This window comes from Blastomyces dermatitidis (genome assembly GCF_000003525.1).
Source record: "Blastomyces dermatitidis ER-3 genomic scaffold supercont1.10, whole genome shotgun sequence".
NCBI classification, from domain to species: Eukaryota; Fungi; Ascomycota; class Eurotiomycetes; order Onygenales; family Ajellomycetaceae; genus Blastomyces; species Blastomyces dermatitidis.
Window position 1 is genome coordinate 3148432 of NW_025544783.1, and position 14439 is coordinate 3162870.

The following is a 14439-nucleotide window of genomic DNA, read 5'->3' on the forward strand; positions in this document are numbered from 1 at the left end:
TAGAGATAAAGAATCTATGAGAAGCAGAATTTCTTACATATTCTCTTCTCTCTAAGACTTCATCTGTGAAGTCTTTCACTGAGTGACTTCATAGAATCAGCTCAGCACTGCAGTGATACTCACTAAAAACTCTTCACATCTATAAAAATCTCAGTGAGGAAAAATCCCTTGTTATTATAAAGAGAAAAGAGTCTGTCACTCAGTTTCTTATTCTATAAGATTCTTTATAATCTACAGATTCTTCTCTGACTACTATACAGATTCATCTCACATCTTTCATATAGAAGAGTTTCAGTTGACTCTCAATCATTTTCATAAGATTCTTATGTAATTATTATATAGATTTATCTCACAGATAAATCACTCTCTGTGAGATCATTCTTATCAAAGAGAAATATTCATAAGTTAATCTTTCACTCATTCTCACAAATCATTGTTCTTTAACACTGTAGAATTGTGAGGAATTTTTCATTCTTTTACTAACTCTGTAGAATTGTAGAATCAAGATATCTGCAGTCTGCAATCACTCTTTGTAATTATATAGAAAGATTCAGATCTGTAATTCACAATCACTCTTATTTACTAAAGTGATCTGACTATTCTGTGAAATCACTCATAGTGCAAGTAAATCTCTCTAGAGTAGTATAAATATTTCAGATCTGTTCATGAAATCTCATCTTCTTTTCTCTTTTTCTATAACAGCTTTTATTCTTATAAACTGTGAGTATTCTCATTCATCTGTGAAGTGTTTTCACTCAGATAACAGAGAGAGAGTGTTTCTGACAATGTCTATGTATTGATTTAAGAACTTCTCAAGAATAAAAATTTTTCAATTTTAATATCTTTATAATAATATCTGACTGCTGCTGAGCTTCTTGTGAGTGTCTCTATAACTTCTCTAATCACTTTTTACTGACTGATGAAGCAGGGACACTGTCACTCATAATCATATCTTTATTCTTCTCAGCTCTGTCACTGCACCTGATCTTCAGATCAGCAGCTAATTCTCTGTCTCTTTCAGATCAGTCTCTGACTTTAAGTAGTACAGTCTCTTTCTTTGCTGTAAGTCTTCTTATAAGTAATTTCTTATGAACTCTAGCTAACAGTTCTTATAAAGCTCTCTGTGTTATCAGTGTCTTCTACAGCTCTGTGAGTCTATGATCATCTTCTTTCTGCTCACACAATCACTGATCAGATATATGAGAATATGTCTAGATTCTCTATCAATGATTCTCACACTGCAGTGCATTTCTGCAATCTCATTATCAATGAAAGATGAGTCTCTGAGTACCTGCAAAATTCAGGTAATCAAGATAATGTGAATATCATGAATTTATAATGAGAGTTGATCTGAGTAGATAAGCTCTCTCTTCATGTCTCAATTGTTTCTGAGCTGAATACTTCAGTATAACTGAGAGAGCAGACACAGCTTTATAAGAGATATCTGATCACACACACAGATAATCAGCTCTTAAGATTCTGTCACAACTGTACACACTCTGATGTCTGACTTCTCTGAAGTCTGTGCATTTCTGACAGTCTTTATATCAAATATAACAATTGTCTGTATCACAGATATAATACTCTCTACTTCTTTGAAGAGAGAAATTGATAATTATGAAGAAATTGAGTGTTATAAGTATTAAGAATGTGAGTTTGAGTTTTCTTTATTTTTTCTTTATTAATCTTCAAATTGTGTTCACAGTTCTGTTTATTTTCTTATTTTTTAACTTTAATGAGAATATAATTTCTTCTTCTCTTATATACACTGCAGACTGTTTATCTCAGTAGAAACTCATTATCTTATAGACTAGAGTTTGTAAATAACAGTGTTAATATCTTTATTATAATCAGATTCTTAGCAAAGACTGTATTATTCTGACTTATCAGAATTCACAGTATAAAAGTCATGTCTCAGCTTCTGTAGATGTCTTATCTATCTGAATAATTCTTAAGTGAACTCATTTATCTTGTCAGAATACTCTTATCACTGAACCTTGAATCAGAGCTTATAATCTCACTTCTCTGAGTTAACAATCTCTTTAATCTGATATTCTCTTTCACTCTCTAGTACTTTATAGACAGAGTGATGAGTCACAGAATTCTCTTCTAAGAATTTCTTATATTTACAGAGTAAAGAGATATGAAAAACATTATATATCTGCAACTCAGATAATAGTTTCAATCTGTAAAACTGTGAGTTAATTTTCTTTACAATCTTGCAAGACTCTGTTTACAAGAGATTCAGCTTCTTACTAGATCTCTGTATAATGATATTTTCTAGACTCAGTCAGACTCTATTATCTTTCTTGAAACTCTTTACAATATACTTGAAGTCATAGTATCTCTTCTAATACTCTTGAGTCTTTCTCAAGAATTCACAGGCTTTTTTCTGAATCTTCTGAATTCTCTCAGTCTGTTCACAGATATTATCACACTCTATAGTATACTCTCACAGATTCATCAAGATTATTCATGAATAAGTCTCAGTGAGTATCTCAAAGAGAGTTTTATCTGTACTGACATGTTTTAAGTTGTTGTATATGAACTCTGTAAGTGATAATTAATACACTCAGTTATTCTGATTATAATTGACAAAGCACTGCAGATACTGTTTCAATATACTTATCAGATATTCTGTCTGATTATCTGTCTGTTAATGAAAAGCTGTGCTTAGATCTTATAAGATCTTCAGTATAGTTATCAGATCAGATCAGAACTCTTCTATGAAGATTAATCTTCTATCTGAGATAATATTCACAGATAATTCATGCAATCAGATTATATCACAGATGAAGATGTAAGTTAAATTCTTTGACTTCAAGTTCTTGTAAGTGAGTATAAAGTGTGTTATCTTGATGAAGTAATTCACTATCATCAGCACACTGTCAAAGCAGATATTATATATATTCTTGCTTTCAGAGAGACTTATAAGAGCATTTATTTCTAGCTATTCTCAAGATTTCTATAAAATAAGTAGAGAAGTAAGTTCTTTATATAGTCTGAACTGTACTACTTACAAACTTTAATAAACAGTATAAGAATTCACTATCTTCTTTACAAGTTCTCACATCTTCAGTCAGAAGTATTTTCTTATAAGTAACTCATAAGTTCTAGTATCTGTAAAATAATCTGTTAGAGAAGAGTCATGATATCTTTTAATAAGTTCTATACATAGAAACTTATTCATAGATATATAAATTCAGTTCTCTCTTTATAAGAGATTATTTAAGTCTCTTTAATTCTTTATTTCTGCAGAGTTGATCTCTGCTGTAAGCAGTTTCTGAATATACTGAGTATATTCATTCTTCAGTTATAGTTCAGACAATCTGAATAGAAGATCTTATAAAGACTTATACTCTGTTTCTTCTTACATCAGGTCTTTCATAGCACTTCTCAAAGTCTGTAAATTCTTCAGATTATAGATACTCTCTTCAAGAATTCTTATAAAGATCTTCAGAGTATTGACTCTCAGTGTTGTAGAGAGTAGTTATATAGACTTCTTTTCTCTCTTTCTCTTCTTCTCTTATAAGAAATTGAGAGACTCTTCAGTTAATCTCTTTATAACACTCAGTTTAAGTATCTTATAAAGCTTTTCTATCTTCTCTAGTCTCTCTGTATCTGTTATTCTAGTCTTCTTAACATAGTCTGATCTGTAAGAGAGTTCATTCACTGAGTTCTTAGTTCTCTTGATATGTTCTATCTTGAATCAGAACTCACTCAGTCTCTGAGTTCAGTGAATCTGTCACTGTAAGAGTTTCTTGATTGAAGTAAACTATTATAAGCTATTATGATCAGTTCTAACAGTAATCACTGTTACAAGGCTTTCAAAGTAGTGATATCAGTGATAAAAGAATTTCATTATTATAAGAAGCTTCTGATTATAAATATTATAGTTGATCTCTGCAGATTGTATCTTTTATAAGAAAAAGATCACTGAAACTCAGTTCTCATTTAACTATAGTTATAAGACTATTTCTGAAATTATAAAGAAGAAGATATCTGTCTTTAATCTAATTAAGAGTAAGAGATCAAAGTGAAACAGTATTACTGTATCTGTGAATATCTATTTTAATCTTATAAAGACTCTGTGAGCTTTTGAGATAAGAAAGTTCTTACAGTTCTTTCTTCTTAATAATCTTTTCATTCTTTATTTATAGAATGACTTCTTCTTATTTTCATTCTTCAGCATGTCTGTAAGAGTTAAGAAGATTCTCATAAATATAAAGATAAACTGTCTATAGAAATTCACAAAGCTCAGAAAGATCTGAATCTTATAAATACTAGCTAGCTTTAATTATGATAGAATAGTTTTAACTTATAAAGATTTCATCTGAATATTATCTATAATGATTATATATTCTAGAAAATTAATCTGACAGATACTGAAGTTATACTTTATAAGCTTAATATACAGTTCTGTCTCATCTAAGATCTTTAATATACTTTATACATGCTCAGTGTGTTCTTTCTTCTTTATAAAGTATATTATCACATCATTCAGATATATTATTACAAAGATATTCAGATATATATGAAGTATTTTATTGATAAAAGACTGAAATGCTGTAAGAATATTAGTCAGATCAAAAGATATCACTAGATATTCAAATAATCTCAGTGCAGTTCTAAAGACAGTCTTTCATTTATTCTCAGATTATATTTATAGCTGTGTATATATATTAATTATATTTAGTTATATGAATATGACAGCTTCTGTGAGACAGTTAATTACATTCTTAATCAGAGATAGAAGATAGCAGCTCTTTATTATTTTAAAGTTCAGATTATAATAGTCTATATATAATCTGAAATCTTTATTTTTCTTCTTTATAAACATCATAGAAGCTTCTGCAGAGGTCTGTGAAGATTAAATAAAGTTATTCTTCAGATTCTTCTTCATATAGATCTGTAAGATCTCTGTCTCATAGTGAAAGAGCTTATAGATTGATTCTCAGAAGAGTTTCTACTCTTCTATTAAATCTATTATCAGATTCTTCTCATAGTAAGAGAGAAGCTTAGCTGTCTTTACTGAGCTGAATATCTCTGTAAGATCTCAGTATTTCTCTGATATCTGAAGCTCAGTTTTCATAACTGTGAGATTCTCAGACACTTATAAAGTTATTATATAGATAAGCTTATTTTCTCTGATTAACTCTACAGTATTAACTGATTCTATCTTTATAAGTAAGTCTATTAACACTGATCAGAAGTATAAACCTGACTTATAGACAGTTATGTATGAATTATATCTTTAAAGTTATACAAGTCTTAAGTATATATCATCTGTGATATCTGTGATAATTACAGTTTTTATAAATCTTCTTCAGATTTCAGAGAGATCTTATAATTCAAAGATAACTCTTATAAGTCTCTCAGCTCTCAGATCTGAGTTCTCATATTCTACTTATTATAAGAGTAGATTCTCAGTTTTCATCTTTCAGCTTATTTACTCTGTGAGCTTTAAAGACATTACAGTGATCTGAGATTCTGAGTTTATTAATACTTCTTATACTTATAGAGCAGTAGTATTATAATACAGTCTCTTTCTATAAGTAAGTATTTTCATTAAGAGAGTAATAGATTCAGATATTAGCTTCAAGATTCTTAAGAAGACTGTTACTAACTCTGTCTATAACTTCTTAAATTTCTATTTTAATTTATTCAGACAGTTTATATAAAGATGTTCTGATTTAGAATAGATAAAGTAGAGTCTTTTTTTCTTAATCTCTCTATTATACACTCTGTTTATAGAAGCTTATAAGACTCTCTCTCTTTACTCAGCAGTCAGATACAAATCTCTCTATATTTTATTATCTTTTTCTGATAAATCTGTTCTCTGTTATTCTGACTCTTACAGAGCTAATTAATGATTCACTCTCTACAGATCTGTGACTCTCACAGTGATTTATAAGTAATAAATAAGAGTCATCAGTTTCTTCAGAGTCAAGAACTTAGAGTCTTACTTAATAAGCTTGTTCTATATATCTTTATTCAGTCTCTTTATAAATATTATTATTCAGATCTTATTTCAGAGCTCTGTTTTCACAGATCTTAATTTATATTATAATTTTATAAAGTGCTATGAGTAATCTTTATCAGATTTCTCATCTCTTTTTCTAATATTAATGATTATAGCTCAGATATTCTCTATTCAGCTTACAGAGTTTCTTAACTTATTCTCTAGATAGATCTTAAGAATAGATTAGTAGAATCTCTTATAATTATTCTTTAAATAATTCAGTCAGTTCTTGACTTCAGTGTAATAGAGATCTGTTATTATATAGATAACAGCTTCTTCATCTTTTATATTATACAGCTGAGCTTGTGAGTCAATTTTAAATATAAACTTATAAAAATTTTTATAGATTATAATTTGATAAGTAATCTTAAGTAATTACAGCTTAAGAAAGTTTCTTTTCAGTTCATGAGTATCTCTGAAGATCATGTTTAGAGACTTGATTCAAGAGTGTTTACAGATAGTAAGCATTTCTTATAGAAAAATAGCTTAATTCTGTAGAAGATGCTCAAGAATATTCTTCACTGAGATTAATTTATTCATGAATTTAAAGAGTTTCTCTATTACAGATATAGAGAATAATGTTCTGTGAGTAATTAATAAGTTCTCTGAGACTTCTTTTATAGAGATTATTTATAATTCAGATGACTACTTCTGAGTGTCTGCAGTAGAGTTTATAGAGATTGAAGTATATAAGTTTCTAGTTCTTTCAGTTATAATAGACAGTTACTGACTGACTGAGCTTGAAATATAAGAATAAGTGCTCATAGATGATTATTCAGGTGTTTACAGCTTGATATGATATATACTATTAACTACTAGAAGTATTCACAGTAGAAAGATAAAATGTAGAGATTAAATATATAATAGTATTTAAGCTGAGTTATGAATAGTATTCACAAACTTCAGTCTATATAGTTGTGTGTAGTCAAGGGCCGCTAGCCCTATTGATTACATGAGAGATAGAAATAGAGGTAAAGAATCCGCGAGAAGCGGGATTTCTTACAAAAATATAAAGAAGTGACAATTAGATACATACAATAATAACTTCTCAGCTCAGAAATATAGAGTGATTCATTGAAGTGATTTATACATCTCTGTATTTATTAGAAACCTGAGATGCTTAAGTTTCAGATTTAATGTATTTCCTGCAGGTTTTGAACTCATGTGTCTTGATTTCCCATGCCAAGGCACTATCAGATAGCCGCATTAACCATTCAGCCACCGGGGCGAAGAAAATCAGTTTAACTTTAACCGTATTAAAAACTATATTCAAATCAGCTTTGAATTGAAAAAGTATTTCAGAAGAATGTGATTTATTAATAAAGCTTTTAAATGCTTTAGAAAAACCTTCATTAACAGAGTTTAAATATGAAAAATCATTATCAGTAGTAACTGACTTAGTGAACAGAATATAAAATTACAAATAAGTATAAGAGTAAGAGTGAAATTGTGATGAATTCACTATACTAAGTACTATACTTATTTTCTTTTATTAAATTCTTTTTAATATAAGCTTTGAGTAAGATTATAATTATCAATTGAATGTTTTCTTTTTTTCTTTTTTATAATATAATATGTTTCACTCTGTAAGCTTCTTCTAAGTGAGTAGTAGTATTATTAATTAACAAAATCTTAAATACATTAATATAAATAGAACAAGATCATTTCAACATCTGATAAATATATTAAATAAAGCAGTAGTTAAAATAATAATTATATTGACAAGAAATCTTAAAGTAACAGTGTTAATGTGTAAAATAAGTTTCATAATCTGTAAAAGATGTAAAGCTTACTTGATTAAAAAGATTACTAGCTTGTGAGAAGTTATATGATAGAAGAATTAATAAGCTAGAATATGTGACCTGACATATCTAACACTGTATAACAAATACTGAGGTAAAAAACTTGATGAATAATAATATAAAATATATGTATTATTTGTATAGTACACTGGTCAAGAAGAGACATAGTTAGTTCAGATATGTATGAAACAGAGGGTTTTAACATAGATAAAACTTCTGTGAAAGATGCTTGTGAAACAAAGAGTCATTCATAATCTTGAATGAATGAATAGTTAGTTGGACATGAATCTCACTTGTGATTATTGTTTGTTGTTTTTCAAAAATGATGCTCAGATGGTTTTTTGCCGGGAAAAAAAGGGTACAGGTACAGTACATTTACAACATGTACAAGACCATGCTGCCACATTCAGGACAGTTAGAAGATCAAGTCAAGACACAAAAATATCCGCCTCCTCACGAAATGACAAGGTAGTGGAAAAGTGTAAATAGAAATCTCCGTAGCGATATACATGTGTACTAATGTAATGTAATATACGTACCATACATGTAGCTAGCTGGCCTTGGAAGTTAAATCTTTTTAAGACAAGGTAAAAATGATAGTGAAAGGCCCGACGAACTGCCTGACATGTCCGAAGCCCGAAAGTTACTGAGATGAGTGTCAAGGCGCCCGGCTGATCATAATTAATTAACAACAACAATAAAGCATCGGTTGCGAGAACTGGCCAACCGGCCTCTAGATAGAAAAAACAATAGCATATGGGTGAGGTGACGCTACCCCGTACCTGTATCTTCTAGTAACAGGAAAAGAAAAGGAAATGTAGATAGGACAAACAAGAAAGGAAAATTGGCGCTGCCAGTTCTGTGAAAGGTGGTAGAGGGTGTTTCTGAAATGGTGAGGGATTTAGTGAAAAGGGGTCAGGTGTAAAAAATACTGCTGTAAACAGGAGGGTTGATGGACAACAAAATATAGGATATAGGAAGAGAGTAGGGTGAATTAAGGGCCCTGCTTAAGGAAAAGACAAAGAGTAAGGATTAGATTATGAAACTCCCGGAAAAGGTAGGGGGTATAGCAGAAAAAAGAGGGTTGTATTTGGGGCATTGGAATGTATGTGAAGGATGCAGTTTGAAATCTATCACCCTATCCGCTGTTATGTTGGTGTATTCTAGAATATTCGAAGTTCGACAACGATGCCGGAACAGGTTCTCTACTTAGATCACAGGGGTGCAGAAGAACGGCAAAAGTCTGCATCCCTGTTTGAATTCTAATTTTGTGTTGTGACACCCTGCCATGTCAAACTTATCAGTAAAGCGGCCTATGAAAAAAAAAAAAAAAAAAAAAAAAGACGAAATGAGCGGCCATAGGACTTACGAAGAGGAAGGCGAGTTCACGTGTATTCAAGCGCCCGATTGTCTGGCTGGCCTTCTCGTCCAATGCCCCCTCTACCAAAGCACGCTTCCGATCCTGTAGCTCGAGGATACGGTCCTCGACTGTTCCTTTCACGAAGATGCGATGCACCATTACCGGTCGCAATTGTCCAATGCGATGTGCACGATCGATAGCCTGCTCTTCAATGTAGGGATTCCAGAACGGATCAAGAATGATGACCTGCGAAGCGACGGTGAGGTTTAGGCCTGAGTTCCCGGCCTTCAGGGAAATGAGCATGATTGTACGGTCTTTACTGTCAGAGAACTCAAGGACAGCTTCGTTGCGCTCGCTGGGCTGCATGCTGCCGTCATATCGGCAGTAGCCCCACCCTTCTCTTTCGATGGGGACTTGAAGAAGGTCTAGGAGGGTTGTGAACTGGCTGAAGATGATAGTTTTCTCTGGTTGGTCATCACCCTCGGGAATGCGGGATTGAATACTGCGAAGGGTTTCCATTGTTTTCTCGATCTTAGCGCTAGTCACCCAATTGTCGTTGAGGTAGCGAATGTACTCTTTCTTCGCCTCGGCGTTTCTCACCGCCTGTTTCTTTAACTGTGATAGCGACTTTTTTTCGACTGCTTTGCCCTTGCCCTTTCCGATGTCACCGTCTCCATCGTCATTGAGCCATGGCCCCGAATCATCCTCCCTATCTGCGCTGCTTGGGTCGTCGGGATAGAATACTTTTTTGAACGAGATGTTATCAGTTATCTTTTTGGGGTCGATAAGTGTGCGGCAATGGGGGCATTTAATAGAAGCTTCGCCATCAATGCCTTGTGCCAGCAGCCGAGAAGGATCCGATATGATAGCAAAACACTCAGCGCATGTGCTGTGGCCGCATGGAAAGAAAATGATTGCGTTTTCTGCCACATCGAAGCAGACTGGGCATTCCATGTCTTCATTCGCCTTCAGACGCGAGACGACATCTGGCTCGAACCGTTTTGCGTTCTCGATCAGATCGATTTTAGCCGCTTCAGCAATTGTCTCCACTGACAAGTCGTCAATCAGGTGCGGATGACAACATGTCTGCCGTAGTCGGAGAAGCAATACAAGAATATTGGAGTAATTGCGGCCAATTGTTCCTTCACGAAGGTATTTATTAAACCTAACCTGAGTTTTGGACTCTAGAGCATCATAGAGTGACTCTTCATCTTCGCTGAATGTAGCGTATGTCTTTTCAGTCGTCCGCGGGGGCAACTGCAAAATCCTCTTGCCATCGATTTCCGACGATTTCGTCCGACGTAAAAGTATAGCTTTCAGCAGAGCTTGAAACTTTTTCATGGGAGGAAACCCCGGAGGTATATTAACGCGTTGTAATACACTAAACGTCTATAATTAATTGTTAGCACTCTCGAGCCCTTTAAGAGGTAGCGAAAGGAGTTGGCTTGGTGCCATTATCACTCACATAATTAAATTTTTCAAGAACATTGTACGGCCCGATTCTCAAGAATTTAATCAGGGAGTAAATTTCCGACACATTATTCATCATTGGAGTGCCAGTCATACACCACCTATAAGTTGATTTCAGACGATAACACGCTTGGGCGGCTTTGGTGGCTTTATTTCTGATGCATTGGGCTTCATCTATGATTACCCGGTACCACGTACTCCTCTCTCCAAGAAGCGGCAATGAAAATTTCTCGTCAGGATCAATATTTCGGTAGGTATGTTCGTTCTCTGTCCTCATCCTCCTTGCGACCTCCAGTCGTTTCAGTTCTGAAGCCAGAGTACCGTAGGTTGTTAGAACAACGTCGTACTTTTTCAAATTGTTATACTTTACACCTCGTTCGTTGTGTAGAATGAACACAGTCAGTTGGTGTGTTGGCTTTAGCATCCGCTCAATTTCCCGTTTCCATTGTTGGATCAGCGCAACGGGCGCAACTATGAGAGTCGTTTTTCGCTCAGGGTCTGTCGAGGGTCGGGAAACCATGAGAGCTAAGGCCTGTATGGTTTTTCCCAGGCCCATGTCGTCGGCCAAAATTCCGCCTCGGTTGGAGCATTCTTCCATAGACTTCATCCAAGCCAAACCGAGCTTTTGGTGTTCCATCAAGGTGAATTGTAAAGCTTCCGGGGTGCCTACGCGATTGCAGTCAAGCTCCTGGTCAGGCCTAATATTTTCCATGAGTGTTTTCAACTCATCCATCGTAGTATTGGGGGTTATCTGTTCGTAGATCGTTGACTTGAAGTCACTACATGCAAAGACGGTGAGCATCATACCATTAGTTTATCCTAATGTCATTCCTCGAGGCATGAAAATAGGGGTTTACCTACCTCGAACTCATGCCACGTGTTTCAAGCTCCGATGAAGTCTTGTATATTAAGTCAGCAATACCATCGCGGAAGGAATCGGGATGGCAACTGTGTGAGCCACTGGCGCCTGGCTCAGCTCCGAACATATTTGGATTTCTGGGCGACATGGAATTGCTGGAATATGTAGAATATTCAAATCCATGGCCTCGAGGTATGATCGAATTATCGCACTCATGAGAGGTGGAGCAGCTAGAAGAAGTTTCATGCACCATATTATCCTTTGACCAGAGTCCCCTCACATCTGATGTTGTGCGGCACTGATTATGACTTGACGGAGCCGAACGACTCGCGGCGGCATAGCCAGCTTGAGGGTATACCTCTTCAAGTTCACTGTCGCTGGCTATTTCAATATAGTTTTCTTTAAATTTGGACGAATTTCCAGGTTTTCCACGATGCGTAGGATAGGATCCTGAGCTGGATGAATATGACTCTTCATTCCAGTGTTGCTGTAACGACCTAGCGAATTCTTCATCCAAGCGCTCCTGTTCCCTCTTCTGTTTAAGCCAATTCTCGGCTTCCCGCTGCTCACGTTCTATCTCTTCAAAATCATCAGAGAAGGCAAAAAGTTGGCGGACTGGTAAGCTGTTCAACACGACGGCCGATGAGCCACTATTCTCCCCTGGAGATGGGGTAATTTTCCTAGATTTCAATCCAGAATGTCCAGAATTGGCAGATAAGCTAGTGCCGGTTGCAGTTCGGGGACGCTTACGGTTTGGCAACACTTCTCCTGGCCCATTGGAATCGGCACTCTGAGATGAGTTGGACAAGATGGGAAAGTTTGAACCACTCGAGTCTCCTAATTGGGAATCATCTTCATCGCGATCACCATAACTCCGCCTGGGTATTGCAGACAAGTCAGAGAGATCCTGGCCTTGAAAATTCGTTTGCGATAAACGATTAGGCGCAGCCGCTGACCAAGCTTCGGGGGAGGGAGGACGTGTAGGAATTTCCTTAGACTCGATTTCCTCGGACTCGATGGGCTTGGGTTGTATAATAGCCAGCTCTGCTTCGGAGGATGCAATTGATCGAGGATCAGTGTCTCTAGAGCTGAGCCGCTGGAGATCGTTGTCGAGCATATCCTCTTCAGAGAGTGGATACCCATCCTCATCAAAATCTGCAGGTAGATCCACCAGATCCGTTGTAGTTGTAGCATCTCCATGCTCCAGAAAGATATTCTCACCCTCGATGTCGTCGGAGTACATAGGGTTGTGAAAGGGGTTGGGCTCCATAGTTCGAAGGGATAGTTCGGCGCTGGGGCAATTCTGAAGCGTTTCAATATGGAATTAGTGGGACTACGCTTTAGATAGATAAGAGAGCAGTGCGTAGATGTATCGGATTTCAGGCAGATTTTATCTTGCTTTATGCAGAACTTCAGTTGAGACTGGGCGGGAGGCTGCAGGCAAGGCTCAGGTTGTCTTTGAGTCGGGCGTGGTGCGGCTCTACGGGGGAACGATAAAGAAGCTGGAGGAACAATGACGTTTAACCAAGTGGTTGTTCTTGATTTGTCGAACAATGTGAGCCTTGCTGCAGCCTGATATATGAGGGGAAGATGCGAGGGAACGGAGAGCGTTGTCGAGTCGAGCAAGCTGTAAGGTGACGCCGGAGAGCAGAGGATGTGTGTGGTTGGTTGATGATGATCGTTAACTTAAATATCAATAAACTTCAAGCGTGCGCGCGCTATTTATCTCAACCTTGGAATAAATACAAGTGCAGAATTCACAGCGCAGCAAGGAGGATTGCCATTGCTAACGCCGGTGTTGTTGAAGGGCGTAAGTATCCACAGATGTGGTCCTTGTATTAATGCTCCCAATTATCATATATCTTAAAGCCTTGCACATTGAAGCATTTGTTCTCAGAATTTGCACTCCCTGGAGCGAATAAATATTTTCTGCAGCTGGAGCCTAGCCAGACGATGGGAACGCTCTTAACATACTCAATTCGACCAATTCTTTTAAATTGTCCTTTGTTCGCTATGCATAGGATTACAGAATTGTTTGTTTCTTCTGCTCTCCGAGGACCTGAAAGCTGCGGATAGTTGCAGTGCAATTCCGGCTACTGATAGCAAATGTATGTACGCAGTAAGTTAGTACATTATTTCACCCAAAGACATCCAATGGCTCACCCCAGGATGTTACGTGTAACTACATGTACCTTACTATCTCAGGGCATACGGGCATCATTAGATTCAAGGGATTTTCACTAACTCGGGCTACGACAATACGGCCACACCATAAGCAATAACTAATGATTAACGCCTGGAGATAGCATCTAGGAACGGAGGTATATGGCGGAACGCCCTTTACTAGAGCTAGATGATAAGAGGCACCCTGCCGGACTCGTATGTACATGTACAAACCAGTCCATCTATGCTCTGCGATCGAACCACAGTTCCAATTCCATCGGGATGCTGTTTACAGGGCGCGATGTTGGGGCCAGCATGGCCTAGGCTATATAGGGCGCTAGAAAGGCCTTCATCCTGAGACGTCAAAATGCTACACAGCCCTCAGAAACAGACCATGATATTTTCCATATGCCAGCTAAATAAGCACCTTTTATGATCAAACTCACAGAATGATAGTCGAATAACGTGTTGACATGATCTCTCGAGCCCACGCCCTTCAAGACCCCCACATTCGTTCCTCTCTAGACTGTTCTCTGCAATTCTCTCAAAGCTCTGTTCTGGCCCACTCATTTATTTACCTTCCCCCCCCTTGTCTTGTCCCTTGTCGCTTTCTATTAGCGGCCATTCGGCTGCCAGTTCTCGATTCCCCTTTGCCTCCATCAATTCCCGCGTTGCACGCGATGTCGCGCGTTTAATTGTTCACGTCAGAAAAACGCGTGGAATGGCTAAGAGCCCAGCCAAGACGCTTTGTGTCCCGACGAGT

At 36.5% G+C, this 14439-nt stretch overlaps 1 protein-coding gene across 2 annotated transcripts; it reads right to left on the reverse strand.

The window, feature by feature from the left end:
* Positions 1–7740: 7740 nt before the first annotated feature.
* BDCG_08303 lies at positions 7741–13514 on the reverse strand. Of its 2 annotated transcripts, XM_045424081.1 has the most exons (5): positions 12913–13245; positions 11516–12816; positions 10650–11433; positions 9194–10573; positions 7971–9107 (listed from the first exon to the last, which is right to left on the reverse strand). In XM_045424081.1, exons 2-5 carry the CDS (start codon positions 12781–12783, stop codon positions 9087–9089), a joined length of 3453 nt encoding a protein of 1150 aa, XP_045282496.1. In that variant the 5' UTR covers positions 12784–12816; positions 12913–13245; the 3' UTR covers positions 7971–9086. The 2 variants fall into 2 exon arrangements, with proteins under 2 accessions (XP_045272874.1, XP_045282496.1); XM_045424080.1 differs by having other exon boundaries at positions 7741–9107; positions 11516–13514.
* Positions 13515–14439: the final 925 nt, after the last annotated feature.